General features: G+C 42.0%; 1 protein-coding gene across 1 annotated transcript; it reads right to left on the reverse strand.

The window, feature by feature from the left end:
* Positions 1–520: 520 nt before the first annotated feature.
* Positions 521–24,862, reverse strand: NLRP5 (NLR family pyrin domain containing 5; the record flags this gene model as incomplete). Its single annotated transcript, XM_039880658.1, has 12 exons — positions 521–796; positions 2,429–2,599; positions 4,116–4,286; positions 6,721–6,891; positions 8,900–9,070; positions 10,376–10,546; positions 12,912–13,079; positions 14,657–14,827; positions 15,460–17,050; positions 18,164–18,172; positions 20,064–20,120; positions 24,493–24,862. Coding segments are annotated over 12 exons (3,354 nt in total), but the record flags the coding sequence as incomplete, so codon positions are not given.
* Between the last annotated feature and the right edge of the window lie 934 nt (positions 24,863–25,796).

Genomic DNA, 25,796 nt, shown 5'->3' on the forward strand with positions numbered 1-25,796 from the left:
TGATGAACACACCTGTGAGTGCCAGTGTCTCACCTAAGTAACTACATGTCAACTCATTCTGAAGATACACTAATCCCTAAATTCCATGTTTCCCCCAAATTTCTATGTACATAAGAACAGCAGTTTGCTCTGTTCAGGGAGACAGTGATAGACCAGTTATCCTTTATTACACTAACCAATAAATTTGTTTATATATCAGATATTGAATACTAGTCACATCATTCTTCGATGTCCAGATATATGCTTTTAAAAAGGTGACTTTTAACACCAGCAGAGTTGTGTTATCAAAATTTGGGGGTAACTTTTAAGGACCTAAGTCCTGTTACCTCTGCTCTTGAATCACATCACATCCCCACTGACAAAGAAGGGCACTTGACACCTTTTCCAAATGCTCAGTGTTTATTTGCTTCCCTCTGTGTGCTCTGAGGTGGGACAGACATTTCATAGAGACTGAGATTTCGTGACTTGAAGGTCACAAGCCTACATCAGAGGCAAATGCAGTAACCAAATTAGACTAGACACTTAAGGATCACTACCAGCGAGGGCATTGTGAGAATGAGAGATCATTTTCCATCTAAGGAAGAACCCCGGGCACAGCTCTCCCCAGTAAGACAGCATTTACAGTTTTTCTGTCATGGATGTGGGTGGGAGGGTTGCTCATCTTCAGTTTTTCCACCAATACCGGTCATCTTCGTCCAAAGAATACCAACCATCATCAATTACAATATGCGGCTTGATTAGCTGCACGTGCTCCAGTAGCTTTCTTATTTGAACAGGATACTGCCATTTCCACAGCCTGTGGAGGAAAAAAGGGAAGTTGTGATGCTGGAAATTTGCTTACTCTTGTTCCTTCCTCAACACTCCTGGAAAACCCATCGAGGATCTGAAACCCCTTCCTGTACTGTTGAGGGCAGGTTGTGTGTATTCCACATAAAAGTCCCTCTATGTAAAGGGACTCTTGGGTGTGTCAGGTGCCACACTGAGCTTTTGTGGGCAAGTGCCCTCACAGCAAACCTATGAGGCAGACGTGATTAGTCATCCATCTATGATTTCTTCCCAAGAACTGACTTTGAGCAGGTCCTGTTATAGTGTTTGGAGGGACTGTGATGAACAAGGTGAAACCCCCACCCTCACACATCTTATATTCTAGGAGAAGAGAGAGAAACTGGTATTCAAATAGACACATGAGGACACAGGCTCTCAGAAGGCCAACTAGGAAAAGTCAGGTTTGACTCATCCATGCTACTTCAACTATGAAGTCCCTTAGTCACAAGCTGATTTTTGCCTAAGGCTATACTGCATCGTGAGTCATTGAAACAAACATGCTCTCTTCTTTCAACCCAACTTTTTAGCTCATTTGATAAACTGATCGCTGTAATATTTCCCTTTCACACATCAAGATCCCCAAATCCATTGAGCCATGCTTTCCAATCCCTCCTTCTCCTTCCATCTCTTCCTCAGACCCCATGCTACCACCATTCTGTGGTCTTTCTGGTCACGCCCATCTGCCAAAACTCGACCCTGTGTGAATCTGTGAGCTGGACCATACAGGAAAATGCAGTTACTCAACTGGGAAGGTAGCTACTGAAATAAATACATCATCACAACCAACCTCAGTAGGCTGTCCATCTTAACTATTTGTCAGTTGCAATTCAGTAGTGTAAAGCACATTCACACTGTTGTGCCACCATCACTACTACCATCTCCAGAACTTTTTCATCTTTTCAGCCTGAAACTCTGTCCCCAATAAACAACAGCTCCCCATTCCCCCTCCTCCTGGCCCCTGGCAGCCACCATTCTCTTCTCCACCCCTATGAATTTAACCACTCTAGGGACCTCACATAAGAAGAATCATATAGTATTTGTCTTTTTGTGTCTGGTTTATTTTACTCAGTACAATGTTCTCAAGCTTTCACAATTTCCTTCCTTTCTAAGGTTGAATAATATTCCATTGTATGTAGATACACATTTCACTTATCCATTCACCTGTCAACAAACACCTGGGTTGCTTCCACCTCTTGGCTGTTATGAATAGTGCTGCTGTGAACGTGGAGGTGCAAATATCTCTTTGAGATCCTGCTTTCAGTTCTTTTGGGTGTGTACCCAGAAGTGAAGTTGTTGGCCCAGATAGGAATTCTATTTTTAGTTTTTTGAGGCTAAACATTTTATTTGTATGTTGTCTTTCTACTCTCCCAAACCCACCACAAAGTAAACCCCACGATATATGGACACCTTGCCTCTGACTCCCATATCCTTGTGTCCCCAGCACCCAGCACGGTGCCTGGAACATAGCAGGCATTATTGGTTGAATAAGGATCTGGTTGCTTAGCCACGATCTCACCTTCTGTGATAAACTGCTTTTCTGCCAACTAGCATGTCTGCAATGGAAAAAGGCTTATGTCTCAGTTGATGATTGCCAAGGACTTACCCAACAATCTGTAGATTAGACCTGGGATGAGCAAAGGCCGGACACAGCTTCATCATTCCTTCTGGACTGAAATTGTTTCGCATCAGGTTTAAGCTGATCAAGCACTGGTTGCAGGAGAGAGCCAAGGAGAGGCCCTCACAACAATCAGACGTCAGGTCACATGCCTCCAACCTGCAGGGCCAGGACCCCCAAGAGATAACGCCAACGATCAATGATCTTGACTGATCCTTCTTCAACTTGTTTGACTTCCACTTCAATGTTCAAAAAAACAGGCTCTACCCCTAGAGTTCCTGGTTCAGTAGTTTTGAGGAAGACCTGGAAATTTGCATTTCTAATGAGTTCTCAGGTGGTGATGCCAGTTGTCACATTGAGAGCTGCTGGACAATTCATAAGTTGTGGAAAGAATGAAAAAGAAAGGTTGAGAGAGCCTCTGATTAGAGAACAAAGCAAGGAGAAAGACTTGCTGAGAAAGGGACTTTTCACCTAAAACTCAAAAGATGAGAAATTCAGTGAATGGGGGCCAAAAATAGTGATGCATGCCTAGGAAACTGCATGTCTGCTGTCCTTGTGGAAGGAAGGAGTGGGCATATCTGAGACACAGACTGTCAACTAGATGGCCAGAGTGAGTAGTGGCAGTGGTGTCAGATGAGGCTGGACATTTTAGGTCATAACTAAGGATTTAGGATTTTATCCTGAGAGCAGTGGAAAACCAAAGAGCCTTGTTCCATGTAATAATGGTTCTGTAGTAATATTCTTCTCTTTAGAGATGCACACTGAGGTATTTAGGGGAGGATTGTCAAAATCTATGACTTGCTATGAAGTAGTGTACCAGATAGATCATTTATGCTAACTGGTGGTATATAGGTTTTAGATATCCTAATCATTGCAGATTTTGTGTATTTGGGAATTCTTATGCTAGAGTAAAGAGTATGGATGGCTGGTGCTCAATAAATGGGTCACATTTTATGATAATTCACAATGTCGTGTAACTACCACCTCTGTCTAGTTCCAACAGATTTTCATCCCCCCAAAAAGAAATCTGTACCCATTCAGCAGTCCCCCCAGTCCCTGGAAAACCATTACACTACTTCCTTTCTCTATGGATTTGCCCATTCTGGACATTTCCTGCAAATAGCATCATAAGACGTGACCTTTTATATTTGTCTTCTTTCACACAGCCAGCCTTCAAGGTTTACCCATGCTGTAATGTGTCAGGGCTTCATTTTTTTTTATGGCTGAATGATATTCCACCGAAGGCACCAGTGCCCTGTTTTAACAAGTCTCCTGGGTGATTCTGATGCTGACACTAACATTTGAGAACCACCAATGTCATCACTTGCTTTTCGGTCCATCTTTCTCACTAGACTATATATTCTGCAATGCCCATATTTATTCACCTTGGTACCCCACCACTTGGCACCATGCCTAGCACTCACGAGTTGTCCTATAAACTTTTACTGAGTGCTTACTACCTCCAAACAACAGTCTCAAGCACCTGCCATTTTACTCATTCCATATATTGGAGCCTGGTTGGAATTTATGTCTCAGGTTGTTACTCTGCCAATGTTGTATTCTGCCTAATTGAATGGAATCAGGAAAGTTGGAACTTTGTCTCTGTTTAAGCAACGTCATGCTTGGATGCCCCTTCCTCTGAGCCCAGCCCTAAGGGATGATCCTGGGAGCTTACCCAAGCCTCCTCAGAGAACTCTTCCTTTGCTTCAATCCCTCACACAGCTCTGCCATCCCACTGTCACCCAGGGCGTTGGCAGCAAGATCCAAGCTCCTGAGGTGTTTGCTTCTTGTGATCATGTAGGACACATTCTTGCAGCAGGCGGCAGTGAGGTGACATTGCACCAACCTGCAGACACAGCGAGAGATTATCCACATCTCTTGAGGAGAATGCTGCAGTGGGATAACATTCAGAAACATTAGTGGGGATTTACTTTATTCCTTCCTAACTGGTCACCTTTCTGTCCATCCCTATGAATGGCTGAGACTGTGCAGAGTCCATTGGCTCAGGAGACAGATGGCAGTGGAGAGTGGGGAAAGTGTTTGATGGGGCTGGAGGTAACTTTAGAAAAATAAATGAGCGCATAAGAACTTGCTTCCCGCCTGGAGGTAGGATAAAGATTCTCCGTGGTGGAGGGGGAGAGAGAGAAAAAAAAAAGAAGGGTGAGTGGAAGTTGGTGAGGTCCCTGAGAGGGAGAGAAAGGATGACAGAAGTCACTGAAATGCTGGGTACGGCTTGGAATCCAAAAGGAGATTCATCGTGTGCTTCTGTTCCCAGGACGAGTGGGGGAGGGTGAGTGGAAATGGCCCCTGCAGTAACAACTGGGTACTTCATTTGAGTAGAGATGATGGAAACAGCTTCAGAGTCTCGTATCTTCAGATTAGTGTGCTGAGGACATAATGGCCCCATTGGGGATGAGAGAGTCTGTCTTCATGATCCATTCATGACAAGAATGAGGAAGGACCCAGCTGCGAGGGCTTGTACCTGAAAGTTGGGTGAGAAGGACCAAGTCTTTGGTGCCAGCATGGATAAATGGTGGTGGTGAGGGCCGGGTAACCTGGCACTTAAACACAATCCCCCAAAATGGCATCCCCAATGACTAAGCTTAAGTTTCCATGCCATGCAGAAGGAGGGTTTGAAATGCCAATTTCATGAAAATAGATGAATTCATACTTGGGGGACAGTCAGAGTTTTGTGGATTATAAGCTCTATCAATCCCTTTCTTTTGTTTATTTTTGGGAAGGGAAAAATCACATAATGGTCCTACTTTTTGATTCATTAAATTCTATCCTTGTAATTGATCAAAAGAAAATTCTATTAAGTACAGAAAGATTGATAAGGTACACATGACCTGAAGCACTGTACACAAGCTAAGTGTCCAGCTTTAGGGGATTTAAAAAGTATTCCATGAAATGAAATACTGTACCACACTTCATTTACTATTATAATCTGCATACAGGGGTCCCCCCTTACCTGTGGGTTCAGTCATTTGCAGTCAACCACAGTTTGAAAATGTTAAATGGAAAATTCCGGAAATAACTCATGATTTTAAAATTCTGAGTAGCGTGATGAACTTTCACACCCAGGACGTGGATCATCCCTTTGCCTCCAAACTGTAATCGCTACCTACCGGTTAGTCACTCAGTAGCTGTCTGGGTCATCAGATGGACTGTTGTGGTATCAGTGCTTATGTTCAAGTCACCCTTATTTTACTTAATAATGGCCAGAAAGCAGAAGGGTAGTGAGACTGGCAATTTGGTAGAAATGCCAAAGAGAAGTCATAAGGTGCCTCATTTAAAAGGTGAGTACAGGACAATAAGATATTTTGAGGGAGGGGGAAGAGGAGAGAGAGACCACATTCCCATAACTTTTCTTACAGAATATTGTTATAATTATTCCATTATTATTGTCATTCATCTCACTGTATTTAATTTATAAATTAAACTTTATCATAGGGATGTACATACAGGCAAATACAGTTTATATAGGGTGCAGTACTATCTGTGTTTCCAAACATCCACTGGAGGGTCTTGGGATGTATCCCCCATGGATAAGGGAGGATGACTGTGTCTTCAAGGACAAAATGCGAGATCAAAGGCAAAATTTTGGTTCCTTGGGAGTTCTAGTCCCCACCTCCAGTGTGTGGTGGCTGAGGACCACTTGAGACTAGGTGTGCACAATATTTAGAGCCCTGTGCCCACTACGTGGTAAGAATGCTAGGATTACTTTGTGACACATTAAATGCTACTTATGCCTCCAGGAGACATCTACGAAAATATTAACAGTGATTATTGCTTGGTTGTGAGATTAGAGATTTAGTTCTGTTCACTGAGATATCAATTTTTCTACAGTTTGTTTAGTGATAGAATATTTCTGTTAAATAGAAACATTCCAATAAGGGGTGAAGAAATTGAACCCAGAGAAAAAGGATTAAGAGATAAGCAGTCCCTCCTGTCTCCATTCCAAGCACAGAACGAGGAGCTGAAGATTAACTTTGGGCAAGAGGATGTGTTTTGAGATGTAAACAGGTTTTGGAGATCAAGGATGATCTAGTCCTCCATACACCCTGCCATGGGGCTCCTGTTCAGAATGATTTCTGTCCTTGTCACACTTGTAATGTCAACATACCAACTTACCCAGAGTGTCCACTGGACCAAATGAGGTTCAGTTGACCCCAGAACTAATTTTTGGTTCCAGTACTCTTACTCATATCTCCTGACCTTCAGGGAACCTCAGCCCCCACTGTGGTAGAGATGACCCCCAACAACCATGGGAAACTTACTCCAAGTCCTGGAGGTGACAAGATGGTTCTGCCATGACCTCACACAGAAGGTTCATCCCATTATCTCCCAAGGGGTTCATGCTGAGGCTCAGATGTGTCAGATGTTGGTTGCCGGTAAGTGCAAGAGCAAGAAAGCCACAGCCAGCGACATCTACATTGCATTCATTTAGTCTGTGGGACACATGTAAGGGAAAGAGGAAGATCACACTCATGACTCAATGTGACCCTGGATGAGCCACTTCTCTTGGCCTCAGCTTGCCCCTCCTCTGGGAGAGGACCATGTTTGTATTTAAGAAGACTGTCAGGCATACGTGTCAGAATGACCTCGAAGTGTTAGGTGCAATGCCTAATGCCCGTGCTGCATGCTGATCAAGATCCTCTGTCTGTCTCCTGTTAATTTGTCCTCATACTCAATGTACTAGTTCCCTGTTGCTGCTGTAACAAATCCCCACCAATGTGGTACCCAAGAACACGTGTGTTTTAGTACGGCTCTGGAGGCCAGAGACTTGCTGTTAGCAGGACCATCTCCTTCTGCAGACTCAAAGAGAGAACTATTTCCTTGTCTTTTCCAGCTTTTATTGGCTGCCCACATTCCTTAGTTTCTGGTCACCAGCCAGCAATTGCATCACTGACCTCTATCATCTCATCTCCTCCTCTGACCCTCCTGCCTCCTTTTTTCCCTTACAATGACACTTGTGATGACATTGGGCCACCCATGTGATCATGTGATCTAGGATCATCTCCCCATCTCAAGATCTTTAATCACATCTAAAGTCTCTTTTGCCATGTAAAGTCACATAATCACAGCTTTCAGGGGTGAGGATGTGGACATCTTTGGGGAGGGGTGTCATCATTCTATTATCTTTTCTTGCACTCAGTATCACCCCATCACTTAGTCACCAGAGAACCTTGGAATGTGTCACAAGATAGACTTATTAAAGTTCTATTCTTTAGCAGAATTTCTAGCTGTAGGCCTGCCATTAACTCATGTCTATTTTTCACTCACATGAAGTTATTGGTGGACTAATTGGTCAAAGAGATGAAATGATAAAGCAAAGTGATCCCAATGGAGCAAGTTGACAGTAGGGGGAGAGGAGTGACAAAAAACTTTCATTCTCACCATCAAACCAAAGATGTAAAATGGGAGAGCAGTCTGACAATATGAGGAGGCAGCTGTTAAAATGGTGATGTGGATACCTGGTGGGACAATGGCAGAGACATAGCATCCAACAGCTGTGTGCCTGATCTCCCTGGAGTTGTGTCACACAGCTTTTGTGGCTGCTAGCTGTGCGTCACCAAAACCCCATCTAAAAACCTCATTTACTTATTATCCAACTCTCCCCTACTGGAATTTAAGCTATATAAAAATAGGGACCCCGCCCATCTTTTATCTGTTATTATGAGCAGCTAAGAATGTTAGGGACTTCATAAATACAGTGGATCCCCATTATTCATGGATTCTGTATTTGTGAGTTTGCCTGATCACCAAAATTTACTGGTGACCACCTAAATCAATACTTGTAATGCTCATGGTCCTTCATGGGCACACAGGAAAAAATTTGAGTCACCCATTGCACACATTACTAGCTAAGGTCGAACTCACTTCAGCTCTTATACTTTTGTAAACAACAGTTCTTTCTGTGGTCCAGTTAGTACCACATTTTTTTCACTTCTGTGCTTTTTTTGGTTGTTGATTTCATTGCTTCAAAAGTAGAGCTGAAGTCCTGTTCAGTGTGTTAATCTCAACAAATCTGTAATGTGCCATATGGAGAAAATACATGTGAACCACGCAAAATAAGGTTAGCTATTGACCCCTTGATAAAAATATTGTTACCAGAGGATACAGGACCCCTAACCCTCTATTCTTCCCCCTGCAACAGGGACCCTGGATCAGTGTCAATAATTCAGTGTTCTCGGTGACTTTATAGAACATAACTGTGCTACAAATGAGAATCGACTATTTAGATGAATGGCAACTTTCCACTGTAAGAAAATGCAAATGAAGAGATAGAATTTTTCAAGGAATTGTGAAATCTATAAGGTGATAAGTAGGGACAGGATATAGCACACAGCAGGTCCCTTCATCCTGTCCATTTCCACGCTCCTTGCTCTTCAAGAGAGGCACATGCTATTTGTCACAAAGCTACAAAGTCCTCACAGGGGATTGAGTTGGACTCACATCAGCCTCTGTAGAGCACAGCTGAAAAGTTTTAAGGCTCGACACAACAGATTCACGCCTTCACTCCCCAGGCTGTTGGTTGACAGGTACAAGTGTGTCAAGCTCTGGTTCCCAATGAGAGCCATGGCCAGATCCTGGCAGCTGGCAGCTGAGAGGTCACAGTTCCCAAGTCTGCAAGGAGAAGCCCCAAAAAGGAAATGATGAGGTCTAAAAGTTGCACCTTTCCTTTGCAAGGAAGGGAAAGAAACATCACCCCAATAGCTGACATGCCCTTAGAGATATACTGCATTGTCACACCGTGTCTGCATTGAACTTGCAAACTCAGTGTCAACAATGATACTCTAAACATTGTGGGTGGTTAGGTGGTGGTGACCACAATGGGAACGCATGAGTAGTGTGATTCTACTGTCTGGCTATTTATGTTCCCCACATGTACTATGGAATGAGATTTTGCCGAAATGACTGACCTTCCTATTTAAAGTACATACATTTAACACATCAGGACCCCTAGATATAAGCAAGACAGTCTACCTGTTTCTCAAAGCTTAAGAAGTGGTTGTACTTGAAAATAAGAGTTCAATAGTAACCCTCTTATGGGGTCGTGACAAAGTTAAGTGAAATGACACATCTAAAGTGCTTAAAGCAGGGTATTGCATTTAGCAAACATTCCATAATATGGATGGTGGTTTTTTTCAATAAAGGAAGGAATGCTGGTTGGGTTGAACTTGAAAGGGGTCAGGATATGCTATCCCAAAATATGCCACTTTGCATTATTTTGAACTGATGGCAATTGAGACAAAGCAGACACAGAAAGAGCTCTCTGTCATCCCTCTATCTGCCTAAAAGCAAACATTCGTCCCCCCTGTTTCTGTATCAGGAAAAAGACAATCTCCTTTATCACTAGAGATGGAGATGAGTCTTGATATAACGGTTTTCTACCATTCATTCCCCCATACACTTCCTAGTCACCTTCTCATGGTTTCTCAGCCATAAAGCCAAAACTCCCTTTCCTTTATCTCCTCACTTCTCCATAATTTATTACCCTTTGTTAAAATGGAATAAAAGATCCCAGGTCTAATTGCGTGTTTGGGTTTTTCACTTCCTTTCTGAAGCCCTCCTGCCCTTAAAAAAATTAACATCAATATAATTTGTATGCCCTTTCTCCTGTTAAATTGTCTATTGTCAGTTTAATTTGCAGGTCCCAGACACAAAACCTAAGAGGGTAGATAAAAAGGTGTTTTTGTTTGTTTGTTTGTTTGTTTTTTACCCTTTTACAGACTGATGGAGAGAAGATATGTTGTCTTCTACTGTTGCTTCGACTATTACCTTCTAAAAAGGGTAATTTGTGCTATTTGGTTTTCAACTCTTGCCATGACTTTAGAATCAAACTCTTACTGAAGTCCCCTGCCCCTCCCTGATTACTTGGACGACCTCAGTTAAGACAAGATAACTCTGGTGAAAGAAAGTGCAACTCACATCAGCTTCTTCAGGGTGCACTGTGAGACTTTCAAGGCATCACAGAGAAGTGTGATGCCCTGGTTTGTCACCTTGTTTCCCATGAGGCTGAGAGATTTCAGGCAGGTGGATGTAACCAGGATTTTGGAAATTGCCAGACAACAGGTGTGAGTTAGTCCACAGTGATCCAACCTGCAGACACAATGTAAAACTCATGCCTATCTGTCCTCCAGAGGCAACCCAGTCTCCTCACTCACCATATGTCAGCCATTCTGGCCTTTCTGCTGGTTCCTGGACACTGCTTGCTCTGGCCTTGGGCTCTAAGCATCACCATTCCTTTGTTTGCATCATCCTTCCTCATCCTCAACCCCAGGTCTTTATGTGGCTCTATTTTTCATTCAAGTCCCCTGAATGTTACCTCTTCCAAGTAAGCCAGTCTCACTACCTTACAGAGTGGACAGACCTCCGCTCTGTCCAGCATTATTTCATTCACAGCAATGATCACCAGCAAACATTTCCTACATTTATATGTGCACTTCTTTATTTTTAATTGAAATATATCTAACATACAACATTGTGTAAGTTTAAGGATAAACATGTGGATTTGATATATTTAGATATTGTGATATGATTGCAATTGCAGCAATAGTTAGCTCCTCTATCACTGTCACATAAGGGGTTTTTGTGTGTGTGTGTGTGGTGGGAATCATTAAGATTCAGTCTCTTAGGAAAACAGGCAGTGATTTCCTTTGCAAAGAGAGGCCAGGAAACCCCTTCCTCCAAGAAGTCCTTCTCAACCTCTCTTTAGTTGCTTTCCAATGGGAACCTTACTGCTTTTAAATTATTTTTAGTTAGTAGAGTGGGTTAATCTTAATACAAAACTTTTACATTCTTTTTGCTTACAGAATATAGAAGCCTTCGCAAAGAGAAATCCCGTTAATACATATTTGTATAGATTCAGCTGTATGCAAATATTTCTGTGCAATTTATGTAAATTAAAACATAGTTGAGTACAAAAAAAAGATGTAGTCTTTCAGCAAGTTTGAAGTTTATGATACAATATTGAAGCCTATAATCACTACATTGTATGTTAGATCTCCAGGACCTATTTGTGTACGAGTTGCAAGATTGTGACCTTAACTATCTCTCCTATTGTCCCAGTAACCCTCATTTGACTGTTTTTACAAATTTGGCCTTTTCAGAGTCCATGTATAAGTGAAATCATACAGTATTTGTCTCTCTCTGTCTGGCTTATCTCACTCGGCATGATGCCATCAAGGGCCACCTATGTTGTTGCAAATGGCAGGATGCCCTTCTTTCTCACCGCCGAGTAATCACTTGCAATTATTTATTGTCCATCTCTTCCCTAGGTCATAACTGCCATGAGGGAAGGTGTCTAACTAACTTGGCTGGCTCCCTGCTGTGGCTTCAGCACCTACACAGGAAGCACTTGAGCAATTGCTAAAAGGTGCAAATTCCTGAGAAAACTGGCAATACTTACGAGAATTGAATGTTGTCTACCCCATGACCCTCCTACCCAATTCTACCACAAAGCACATCTCCAAGGTGTGACATATCAATCTGCCATTATGCTAGTAGCGTCTCACTACACCCAGGCTCGTTACCCTACTGGCAAAGCACCCAGAGAGAACCAGCAGCTGCTTCCTCTTTGTTCTCAGAGACGATTGTAAAATCACTTGGCATTGGGTAAACACCTCTGCACCTCCATCCTTCAAGGACTTTCATGATTCAGCTGACTTCCTTGGCTACATTCTTTAAAGTGAAGCTTAAGAGTTAGAGAACACACACAGGGCACAAAGCAAATCAGTCTCTCGCACTTACTGTATGTCTGTGAGCAAAGCCCAAGACAGGGCCCATGCTTCTGTGTCTCAGGTTACCCTGGGCATCCCAAAGTAGTGCCTTCAGACCAAGCCAATTGAATCGACAAAACACATGCACAGGACTTACAAAACTGTGGTAACAGCCCCAAAGTGGAAATGACCAAAATGTCCTTGGATAGAAGAATGATTACATCACCCAATAACATTCAGCAACAAAAAGGAACACACAAAATGGCCTTGATAGATCTCAAGGGCATCTGCTGACTGAAAAAAAAAAGCCAATCTCAGGTGGTGACATACTGTATGATTCCACCTAAAGAGTATGACAAAATCACACCTCTCTGTGATGCCAAATGACAAAAATTAGAGATGAAAACATGAATTGTTGTCAGGGATGAGGGTTGGTGGGGTAAGGAGGAGTGTGGCTCTAAAGGCTAACACAAGGGTGATGGCACTTCTGTATCTTGTTTGCTGTGTGGTCTCAGGAATCTACACATATCCACATTTCATGTGATAAAATGACAGTTTAGTGGCAATAAGTACATATACACTCTTGTGTGACCATCATCACCATCCATCTTCAGACTGTCATCCTCCCAACTCTCTAACATTTTTGAAACTTACTGTGCATTATTATTTCAAAATAGAGATTAAAAATAACAAGAAGAAACCTGAAATCAAAGAAATGAAAAATGAAAACCATACCCAGGACTTACCTCAAAGACTGCAACAAACATCTAGGGTGTCTTAGTGCTTCATATGCTATCCCTATATCTTCATCTTTCAGGTGAGTGCCTTCTAAGCTCAGGTATTTAACATTACAGTTGGTGACAATAGTGTTCCAGAGATAATGGAGACCAAAGGTAATCTGTACACTTTTAAATCTACAGAAGACAAACAAGAAAATATGCATTAGGCACTGGCGATAGTCATAGCGTAATTTTTTCTTTTCACACTTTTCCCATTCCAACTCCCTCTTTCTCATTATTTGCATTTATTTAATTTTAAAGCATCAAATACTTAAGCACCTATGATGTGCCAGGCACTGGGAATGGAGTATTAAACAATGCTAATATTCTATGCTCTCAGAGTTTCATCTGGTGGGGGGATGCATTCAACAAAGAGTCAAACAAGAGAACTAGGCTTAAGAATGAAATACAATAAATGAACAAACAAAACAGAAACAGACTCACAGATACAGAGAATATCTGATGGTTGCCAGATGGGAAGGGGTTGTAAGGGTGGGTGAAAAAGGGGAGGGGATTCAGAAGTACAAATTGGCAGTTACAAAATAATCATGGGATGTAATTACAGCGCAGGGAATATAGTCAATAATATTTTAGTAACTATACATGGTGTCATGTGGGGACTGGACTAATTAGGGTGATCGCTTCACAAGTTATATCAATGTCTAACCACTATGCTGTTCACCTGAAACTAATATAATATTGAATGTCAAATATAAATGAAATGAATTAAAAATTAATCCTACCTCCACCAAAGAATGAAATACATATAGTCCATTGAGAATAGAACTACACACAGATATAAAGTCCAGTTCAAGTTGAAGAAAAAAGTCAAATGTCAAAACAATACATATCATGTGATACCATTTGGATTAAAATTATTCTTACACCAATATATACATATAATTGCATATAAAATGCATGAGATATGAAAGTAGTTAGGGAAGTAGGAAGTTGAAGTGGTATCAAAGGACTTAATACCATCTGTAATTCCTAAATCTCTTTGCCATTGTCATGTATTCCTGTTGTGTTACAAATACAGTGATAACATGAGGATTAAAGCAAATTATAGGGTATAACAAGAATTTAAAACAGAGACCAAGTGGAAAATATGAATCTAACTGCTGACAGAGGAGTTTGGTATAGGACTTTAGGTGAAAGAGGCATTATTTATTATTCTGAGATTACCAAGCTCCTAGGCACAGCCCATTTTAAGGAAAGTACTGAGAGAACAGAGAGGAAAGGCAAGAAGGGGAAGACTTTTGAACCAAGAACATGACTTGCTCTAGCCTTGGTTGTCACCTGTGCTTTGCTTGGTCTTGAAGAGAAGAGCAAAGAATAGAACCTTTGTCTGAAGCAGAATTAGTACTTTGTTTGCTACTCCAGGGGCCTGGTGAGTCCCTGGAGTCTACAACAGATCCAGGAACTTATTACATGTTCAAGTATTTGTTACCTATGAATTAGCCTAAAAGCACTCAGCACTGATTTAAAGCCTCCTGTAAATCATGCACTTTGATCTTGTCATCGCCTCAGGCTCTACCACTTGCCTGAATGAGCCCCACCCATCCTATGCTTTTGGGAACTTGGTCCCTGTACCTCCCACAGTACTCATCCCCTCTGAATACATTATACAGATTGGTCTTCTCTCAGCAGGTAGGAGAGGAGAGCTGTGACATGGCCATGAAAGGGCATGTACCAGAGCAGGGCAGGCTTACATCAGGTTCTGTATTTTACAGGTTGGCTGTCTCAGTTTGATGCACAAGGTCTTCATGGCCCATTCATTCAAAATGCTGCCACTTAGATCCAGCTCTTGTAGGCTTGGGTGGGTGCCGAGCATGAAGCAAAGATTTTCCCACCAGTTGTCAACCAGGACCTTGAACTGCATCCTATATTGGAGAAGACAACTAACATTTGTTTCCACAAAGTGGATATTAACACAAGCATCAGTGCAAGAATGTCAGAGTTGAGGGACCAGAATCTATTGGGAAGAGACAGGGATGACTTTAGAGGCTTAGAGGCCAGCTTAGTGACATCACTTTGTGCTTTGCACGAGCAAGCACTTTCATATCCACCCTTCGTACTGATATTTGGTACCCCAGGGGATATGCTAGGATGACTTGTAGTTGCTGGCTCTCAAAACAGATTTCTGCTTAAATTCTTGTTCCCCCTCAAATGCAAAATGGTGTGGCCAGTATGGAAAACAGTATGGAGTTTCCTCAAACAATTCACTACCATACAACTCAGTGATCCCACTTATACAAAGGAATTTAAATCAGGATCTGAGAGATATTTGCACTCTGTTATTTGCAATAGCCAAGATACGGAAACAACCTAAATTTCCATGAATGGATAAAAGAAAATGTCACACACATGTACATACACATGCACACACACAAGAAAGTGGTAGCCATATGAGGTGGCAGATATGCTAATTATCTTAACTGAAGTGATTATTTCATTGTATGAAAACACCAACACCTAAGACGAAAGGCAAAGAACTGCAAAATGGGGGACTCACCCTTGTGGAATCACAGGCCATGCCTCAGTCGGCTCATCTTCTGAGAAGATCTCTTGGACATCCATCCTAATTCTCCGCAAACAGTGGCAGTGCTGGAGACAATAGGAAGACACGAGCAAGTCCATTCGCCGGTTAACTGAAAGCCATACTTCTTGGAAGCCATTCAATGCCAAGCGGACAAACTCTTCATCTTGAGTCTCGAAAAGACAGTAGAAGGAGTCCAGGAAGTCTTGTGGGGCAGCGGTGTTGGCCCGCTGGCCCAGCAGACAGACCCAGTGCAGAAGTACCCGCTTCACCACCAGGGGCACAGGACACCCAAGCAGGTCACCCAGTGCCCTTGTCACCTCTTTGTTCATCAGGCCAAACAAGAAACGCTTCATCTGCAGTAAGTGGACATTGATGCCAATCTGTTTGAGCTCCATTAAAGTCCTAATATTCTCCGTGAGCAGAGGGTGGGGGTCCCAGTCGCTCTCCAACCCTTCTAGAATGTAGTACAAGGCAGCACAAAACTCTTGGAGGCTGACATGGAGGAACGTGTAGCAGCTGTCATTGTGGCCATCTTGGTGAAGGATGTTCATGTGAAACAGAGTGGAGAGCTTCGAGTCTGTCAGGCCATGAACACCCAGGTCGTCGTTGTAGAACACAAACTTTGTGCCCCACACCCCCTCTGTGGCCATCTGGCACAAGCCCTTCAAGACAACTCTTTCTTCCGGGCTGAGACAACGGCCGAATGCATCCTGAGGGGTGAGCTGATGGACCACAAAGGTGACGTACAAGCCTGTGAGGACTTGGCAGGTGCATGGCAGACTCTTTCCTGATGCCTCTTGGATCTGGAGGGCCTGGCAGATAAGTGACAAGATGACAGAGCCCTGGCATTTGTCAAAGAGTGGATGGTTGTGTGCCACTGAGTGCAAGACTTGTAGTTGTTGGTGCTCACTCTTTGTGTGCTTGAGAAACAGCTGAGCCCTCCCTTCTACCGACATGCCTTCAGCTAAGAGGTAGCGGGGAGACGTGACCATAGCCTGGAGCTTCTCCACGCCCACGTCTCTAACTGTGATTATCAAAGAGGACCTGGGGAGCAGCACCTTCTTCAGCAGACTGTGCATCAGGACTGCCACGGGCTGCTTCTCAGCCCAGTCATCACAGAGATTCATATCATCATCCTTGAAGGCAACATCCAGGTCATCAAAGCCATCAACCACAAACAAGAGCCTTTCTGGTTGGGCTGTGATCTCCATCATGGGAACCTGGGATTCTGGCCACTCTCCAGAAATTAACTCCATGAAAGTGCTCTCCCTCCTTGACTGTATCTCTCTGGCATGGAGAAAGAAGGCGTAGGAGAACATGTCGGAGTACAGCTCCCCACGAGCCCAGTGCAGGAGGACCCTCCTGGCCAGCGCCGACTTCCCAAGCCCTGACTCTCCATGTAAAACCACAGTATGGGGCCGGAAGCCCCACTGGTCTGGGTTAAAAGCACCTGACAACACTTGCATTTGCTGACAGTCAGAGGCAAAGCTTTCAAAATCACGGCATGTGTCTGACTTCAAGGCGAATCTTGTCATCACATGACCTTTGTAGTGCCACTTGTCACCTTCTTGGCCTAAGTTGGACAGGAGCGAGGAGAAGAAAAACAGGAAGCAAAGTCTGGAGAAGTCTGGATTTCAGACAGTCTACAGACATGAGAGTTTTGTCTCTTCCCAGCAACATGCTGGCAACAAACCCTACCCCTCCTTCCTCCATTTAAAGGCCCCATCCTCAAAAGTTTGTGGACTTTCTACAAAATGACTCCTTTTGTCCCGTAACCCAATACCTCTTTTCAGAACTTCATACCTGACACATTGCATTTTTATTTGCTTATGGTGTATCTCTCCCCAGTAGATGCTACATTAGACTTTTAAATTTATTGCGGTATCCTTGGTATTTATCCCAGTACTTGGCACCCTGTGGACACAAGTGTTTTCTCAATGAATAACCTATACCATGTGAGGCCTCTGAAAGGTGGAGGAGCGTGAGGGAGAGGAGTACATGTATGCATGGCCCCAAGTTCTACACCTGCAGGGTGGGCTTGCATCTCCAATTCTGTCCTGGTAGGTCCAGGCTGCTATGGAGATGCATGTCCATGTGACAGACACAGAAAGGCATGCACAGCCCTCTGCTGTACTTCATATCTCCATGACTATTTTGTAACTATTTTAAAGTATTTGTACTTCATCCCATCCCTTTTTACCCAGCCCCCAACCCCCTCCCATCTGGCAACCATCAGTTTGTTTTCTGTATCATGAGTCTGTTTCTGTTTTGTTCACTTATTTTGTTCTTTAGATTTCACAAATAAATGAGATCACATGGTGTTTGTCTTTCTCTGTCTGACTTATTTCACTCAGCATAATGCCCTCTAGGTCCATCCATGTTGTCACTAATGGCAAGACTTCCTTCTTTTTATGGCTGAGTAATATTCCATTGTACATATGTACCACTTCTTTATTGTCTTTTGATGGACACTTAGGTTGCTTCCATACCTTGGCTATTGTAAATAACGCTGCTGTGAACATAGAGGTGCATATGTCTTTCCAAACCATAATTCTTTCACATTAACCTGTTTTATTTTTATCCCAATGTTTGTCATAAACTACAATGCTTTAATTATTGTCTAGCCCCTGGCTCACAATACAAGGTTCATGATAACCTTATTATTTTATCTCCATACCTCCAGCCTCTGTGACAGTCTTGGACATCCAATAGGTACTCAGTAACATGAAAAATAAAAACCTAATTCTGGGTCCTTACATTTTCTGGCATCACAATGATCTTTTAAAAAGATAGTAGGAGTCTTGTATGTGTATACAAGATAATTACTGGCTCTATATAAGATCTCTACACAAAAGTTCTAAATCTTACCTTTCTTTATTTTGTATCATGTCTATGCTTAAGAGCTCCAAACCTCTCTCTCTGGTGCTGATTTGTTTCCAAAATTCTAGGTTCTGGTGTCTAACTCACTACCTTCAATTGTCATGGAGACCTCACATTCAATGCATCAAAAACTCATTTCATCTTTGACCTCCAGCCCAAAACTTCCTCCTCCTAAGTTTTCTGTAACTGATAATTAGAAAAAAGGTAGTTGTGAACTTATCTTGGAACAGGTATTTGGCTCATTGTTTTGTACATAAATCTAATTTTAGCCTCACATCAACCATCTACGGTAGTTTGTTCATCTGTAAAATGGGGATATTCTTTATGAGACTGGTTTAGAATGCCAGTTATAAAATGTGAAAACAGTGAGTGCCTGGCCCTAGGAAGTACTCTAGAAGTGTCATCAACATCAGTACTAAAAAATGGACAGTACTGACAGCCATCAAGTTTTCAAATATTTGTCCAACAAATGACTAAGTAACTCATGCTGTGCCATCATGCTATGTTGTACAGGTAGGAAAAAATGCCTAGCTTGAAGCAATTCCATAATTCGAGATTTAAATCATTGATTCTTGGCATCACCATCCACCAGTTGTCTCAGTAGAAGGTGGGAGCCATTCATGCAGCTTTTTACTCTGAAACTCCAAACCCTAAATTCTATTAAATATCTCATAAGTCCAATCACTTCTTTCCATGACCACTTCCTTGTATATGAACATTAATAGCAGCATTATTCATAATAGCCAGAAAAATGGAAAGCACCCAAATGCGCATTGTTTGATGAATGGATAAAGAAAATGTGGTCTGTCCATAGGACAGAATATTATTCAGTGCTAAAAATAAATTAAGCCTATATGTGCTACAACATGTATGAACTTGGAAAACATTATACTAAATAAAGGAAGCCAATCACGAAAGGCCATCTACTGTATGAGTCCATTTATATGAAATGTCCAGAGTAGGCAAATTCATAGGGACATAAAATAGATTAGGACTTGGGGAAGGAAATGGGAGTGAATGCTTGTGGGTCCAGAGTTTCTTCTTGGGGAAACCTCCTGGAATCAGATACTGGTGGTAGTTACACAACCTTATGAATGTACTCAAAACCATTGAATTGTCCACTTTAAAAGGGTGAGCTCTTTGGTATATGAATTATATCATAATTAAAAAAAGCCTCAAGTGACATTTCCTCAGAGAAGCCTGCCGTCACTTCCTTGACTGGTCAACTGTCATTTCACACCTGTGATCTTGTCTTCATTTTATATTGTCTGTTTTAATTAACATATAACCCTGGACTGTCAACAGTATGAAGGCAAAAAATTATAACAACAACAACAACAACAACAACAAAACACCACTAGCTAAGTCATTTTGAACCAAGCACTTGACCTCTTATCTCTATTTAGCTCCTGTCAAACAAGCTTGTCCTTAATGCCCACGGTCTCCCCCATGAACTTGGGAATTTGGAATTTATCTTCATAAAAACGGGCTGCCGATAATCACAGTGAACATACTGTGACTCTGTCTGTGGTGATGATGTCAGGAACTTTTAAGGAAGGGACTGACGTAACAGAGACAAACGAGGATGAAGAAAGGGACAGTGGACTCCCCAGCCATCTACACTCCATACACAGCCCCTCCCCCAATGTCATAATTTAAATGTGGTAATAAAATATAGGAATAAATCATTTATTTACCTTGATCTTTTGTCTCTGCTGCTGTGGTGCCATCTTGTTCCATAGCTTGTGACATTTCTGCAAAAAAAGAGGAAATAAGGATAAACTCCCACACATTTAGGTAAATCATCCAAATCAGAGATGGCACAGACCCATAGAATAGCTAAGATAAGCTCTGCAATGCCAGGTTCATTTTCTGACCTGTTTGGCACATGGCAACCAAGGGCTCAGCTGGAGGGATAGAGTGTACATAAAATGAGCACTAGGTTCAAAACCAGAAGGTATGGTTTCTGGTCTCATTTCTGCTCTTTATCCTTGGAGACTGCCTGGCAGGTCATTAAAATGAAGGGTCAAAGCTAGTGGTTCAGAACTAAGGGTCTGGAGTCAGACACATGATTCAAATGTAGATTCTGTCACTTACCAATTGTGAGGTGTTAGTTAACATACTGGACCCACACATCCTTCTGTTTGTTCATCTATAAAACCATAGTTCCTGTGTTGTAATGTTGCTCTGAAGAATGCATGAGGGGATTTGGTAAAACATCACATAGCCTCTATGATGTAATAGCTCACACTTATTGAGAATAGCCATCATGTGTACTTATTAGGAAATAGTTTCCTAGTGCCACTATGTACATATTTGTCTTAGATGATGTGGGGAATAACCTTGCCATATGTAAGGAACAGTCTCAGCCATTGACAGAGATAGAAAACGGTGGAGGCAGATATATAGAAAAACACTCTACTGGATAATAGCAGAAACATGTTCTTCTAAAGTTCACCTGTCAGCCCATAAAACATGTTCCCAATTTAAAAGGGTGGAAATCAAACAGCATATGCTCTCTTAGCATGACAGAGTAAAATTAGAAGTCAATAGCAAAAGGAAATTTGGAAATTCAGAAATATGTGGAAATTAAACAAGGCGACCATAAATCATCAAAGGGTCAAAGAAGAAATCATGAAGCAAATTAGACAATTATCTTTGAGATGAGTGGAAATGAAATGCGACATACCAAAACAGCACACAACTAAAGTGGTGCTTAAAGTGAGATTGGATATGTCTATACAAGGAGAGTTTTGGCCATTTAGCCTGTGGGTATCAGTTACATTATTGGACAACTGGAATGACAGTTACTGCCACATAGGTAGTCCGAGAATTTGGAGAATTATGAGATAAAGCACTTGGTACAGTGCTGAACCCATATGGTCTTGGTGAGTGGTGGTTCTCAGATACAATAATAATTTAGAGGGATTTCCAGAAGTGGCTGACAATAAAACTCCAGCTTCTGTCAATTTTGATTTGGTCCTACTGCCAAGATTAGTCTGTCATTGTCTCTATGTCATACCACCACTAAACTGTCACTTAGTAATCTAGTAAGACACAATTTTATCACTGGGAAAATGTATAGCCAAGAGGACTTACCCTGGTAAGCTTAGATGTCCATTAAACTTGGAACAATTTATAACCTCTGGAATTCTGGAACTCTGACTCATATCAATTCCTCTGACTTGAACATTAACTTTGTTTCCTATCCAGAGCCTGAACAATGCTGCACTAAAATGAGGTTGGTTTCATGATCAGTACTAATGTCTGGAAGATTCACCAGATACAAGTGGTAGTGTGGGTAATAGTGATGATTGCCTGCCATCTACAGAAGCCTGCCTCTCTCCTTCTGGGTTCTGGCTTCACTGGTTAGATCTTATTTGTTGGCTCATCTTCCTTCTTCCCTACTGAAGTGTAAGCTTCATGAACATCTATGGATGCATCACAAGCACACAGAGCAGTGCCTGGCATGTTGTCAATGCTCATGTTTGGGAAATTGTGTCACATCTGGTTTTGTGCTATCTGGTTCTCTCTACAAAAGTCTTCAAAGCAGATTAGGAGGGGCTTGTCTTGGTAGGATCATAAAGTTGCCCAAACTGAAGATGGGAACCCAATGGATTGTCATAAAGACTTAAGACCACAGAACTCTCTTGGACTTAGACTAAGAGAGACAATGATTACAGACCTTCATAACCTATCCAGTCAGCTAATGATAGGATGTTAGACGTGAAAGAACATTAGATAATCAGCAGTCATGGTTTCAGTCCATTTCTCCACCACCCTCACACTGACCTGGCACTTCTTCCATGCTTGTTCCATGGTCAATCTTCATTGGTGTAGAATCTTCTGGTATTTTGACCATAAAACATTCTACAACACAGAGTAGATGAGAGAACAGCCTTGATAAAGTCATAGCAATTATTCAAACCAGGGACAAGAGCACCCCTTGCCCAAATTACTGAGGGGAACTAAGACAAGCCCCAGGATATCATGGTTTGTCCCATGACTAGCCTGTAATGGAAATGATGGAGTCAGATCTAAGGGCTGCCATCAGAGAGACATAACAGAGATGTACAGTAAAGAGTGCTCTGATCTTGAACTTGGAAATGTACATTTCAGTCCTTTTTTTGCTGCATGGCCTTGAGTAAGTCACATAATGAGGCAGCATGTTATGGTTATTAAGAATTTATATTCAAGAGTCTTTGAACTTCAAATGAGTTAACTACTCATTAGATGTCTGTGGGTTACCCAAATAGAGGTGTCTTCAACTCATGAGGTCTCCCATTGGTCTTCTCTGATCTATGTGCTACAAAACACCTCTTTCAGCATTTCCTGGGATGAGGCCATGGAGACCTATCCACCCAGTTTCTAATGGCAGAAACTTGTATATTATCCTTGATACCATATTCTTTTTGCACGAAACCCTCAAAAACTGCTGTGTGTGTGCTTGTGAAACAGCTTCCATTTTTATTTCTACTTCTTTCTCTAACTGCCATGGTCACTCCAGTCCAAGCCACCTCCATCTCTCCCATGGGGTACTAGCACAGCCTCCCAACTGGTCTCTCCACATCTATTCATGACTCTGTCTGGCCCATTCTGGAGCAATGCTGAACTGCAAATTTGATTATTTCCCTCCACTCCTTTAAAACTGCAATTGCTTATGCTTTGCTATTAAAATTGTTTTCAAGATGCTGTGTTCATCTCTCTATTGTCACCTCCTGCCACAGTCCTTCCAATTCTCTGTGGTCTATCTGGGCTCTTCCGTGGTTAAAGGCTTCATAATGCTGCATCTCTTGTTCAGAATATGCTTCTCGACCATGTTAAGTTAGCTTGGATAACTCCTTTTCTTCATTTTTCTCTCAGCCTGAACCTTACTTCTTCTAGAAATTGACTCTAGTCTTCACTTCCCTCTAATCTGAAGTGGAGACCTCTCATATTTTTCTACACCATCCATTAAAAAAATGCCCATTTATCCCTCTTCCTTACTGCACTGAAAGCTATAAATAACTCTGGCATGTGACACATGATGATTTATAGATATGCTAGATGAATGTTAAATAATGAGCCTCATATTTGTTGCATGTTAGCTCATGAACTTGTAAAGTTGTGCGACTTGGTAGAACCTCTATTTTAGCTTCTGCCATGGGGAACTTATTCGTTGGGTGGGTTTGAGATGCAATGGCAGGGCAGCACATGTCAACACAAGGCCTAACCTGGAGTAGAACCAACTCAATAAACATTAGCTATTATCTTAATTTTTACAATCCTCGTTTCCTATGAATACCAACATGTATTCCACACAGGGCTTCTTTGAAGCCCAGAAGGGACAGCTTCTCTTAAAGTCCTCTGTAGCCACATATGCTAAGTCGCATGCAGGCATGGACCATCTGTGGTCTTTAGGGCCAGTTTGACTGCTCACATGTGGGACTCTTTTCTAAGTTTACTGTTCATGGTTGAAGAAAAGAATTCCTTCAGTTAAGGAAAACTTACTTTTTCCCTACTATTTTTCTCCCAAACACCCAAAGATAATCCACCCTTTGATCTAAGTACATCACTATAATATGGCATCAACATCCTGTGTAGAGTCAGTCCCTACAAGAGTTCCTTGAACCTTAGTCCCTCAGCCTGGGGCAAAAGTCAGGGAGACATCCACTGTACAGCTACCACTGCATTTTCAAAAAATGGACTCAGCTTTGTTAACCATTTTCTATACATTACCGAACCTTCACAACAGCACATGTGAGCTTCACAGGTACTGTTGCAAGATGTAGAATACAAGAGTCAGAGCAGAAGGGGTCTTGCCCAAAGTCACACATGTAGCCAGTGGCAGCTCCAGACTCAAGCTTAGTAGTTATAGCTCTAAATCCTGTTAATGAACGTCAACCAAATTCTGTCCAGGTAGAGGGTCTTGTGCCTACTTCTTCTCCTTCTTTGTTCCACAGGCTAGATACTGCGCTAATTTCCAGCTGGGGAGGAATGGTCCATGAGTCAATTTTCAGGGTTTAGACTCATGCTATAGGGGCGGACCCAACGAGAAAACAATGGTGTCCTCCCTCCCATTTCCATAGTAACTTGAGGTCCCCCAGCTTCTCTCCTACCCTTGGATCTGCCCCATGTCTTACTCACTTTCCATTTCATCCCTTGCCTTCTGAGAGAGCATAGGCAGGTTCATCTGTTCGAAGATGGTCGTGGATATCTTCCAGACAAGGGGAATTCTACAATGCTCATGCAAGAGGTAGGCCAAGTGTTCCACACTGGCCTTATCCACTTCAACCCATGGAAAAGAGCACATGGCTAGTTCTGAGGCATTTTCCTTTAGTAAGTCCTTGAATGCCTGAAACTCTTCTTCGTCCAGCTGCTTGAAACACCACCACAGTCCATAGCTAGAAAAGGAGGGTAAGTTGGCTTCTTCCATCTTAATGCAAGGCTGGAGGCTCAGGTGTGGATGGATGAGTAGATTTTTGGGTAGTAGGGAACAAATGGGACCTGTGGGAAGAATGACAAAAGGGAATCACATTTTAATTATCATGTTCATCCAACCAACCTCAATCAACTTAATAGATGGAGCAGCATTTCTCTAGGCTTTTTGTGAAACATACCAAGAGAAGCCCAATCCATATGTAAGAATTCTTCATAGACTAAACATCTCTTGACACTATATCTGTCTATCTTGTCATTAGACTGTAAGCTGTGGGCTCTTTTCCTGCCTGTGTCCCTGGTTCCTGGAACAAATTCAAAATTTTTGTGAGTATACTTCAGTAACATGCCATGCTCATAGTTTAGAGGTAGCACCTCATAGACAATGGTCCTGGACTGACCAACTGCCTGGAGAAACAAATAGTTTCCCCCCCTTGTGGTCTTCCATTTTTTCTTCCCACCCAGACAGTGTTTTGTTTCAATGCTTTGCTAATGATGGTATTGTGGCAGACAGCAGCTGGATTTGTGTGTTCCTGGTGCCAAGTCTGAAGGTTCAGAGTCCACCGAGGTGGAATCTAAGAAAATCAAACTCATAGATAAAGAAGATTGGTGGCTGCCAGGAGCTGTGGGGGAAAGGAGGAGATATTGGTCAAAGAGTATAAAGTTTAATTATAAGATGGATATAGCCACACATCATGGTGATGATGGTTAACATTACCATGTTGTAAACTTGAAATTTGCTGAGAGTAGATATAAAATTTTCTCACCAAACACACAAAAAATGGTAACTATGTGAGGTGATGGATGATGGTGGTGATCACATTACAATATATACATATATCAAAATGTCACATTGTATACATACAAATTTTATGTATGTAAATATATTATGTATGCAAATATAAACAAATATGTGTAAACATATGCAAATATATATTTTGTTTTTTTAATATATAATTTTTATTTGTCAATCTTACCTCAATAAAGCTGGGGAAAAATATACTACATAAGTA

Source organism: Pteropus medius, unplaced genomic scaffold (assembly GCF_902729225.1).
Source record: "Pteropus medius unplaced genomic scaffold, Ma_sr-lr_union100, whole genome shotgun sequence".
Classification (NCBI taxonomy): Eukaryota; Metazoa; Chordata; class Mammalia; order Chiroptera; family Pteropodidae; genus Pteropus; species Pteropus medius.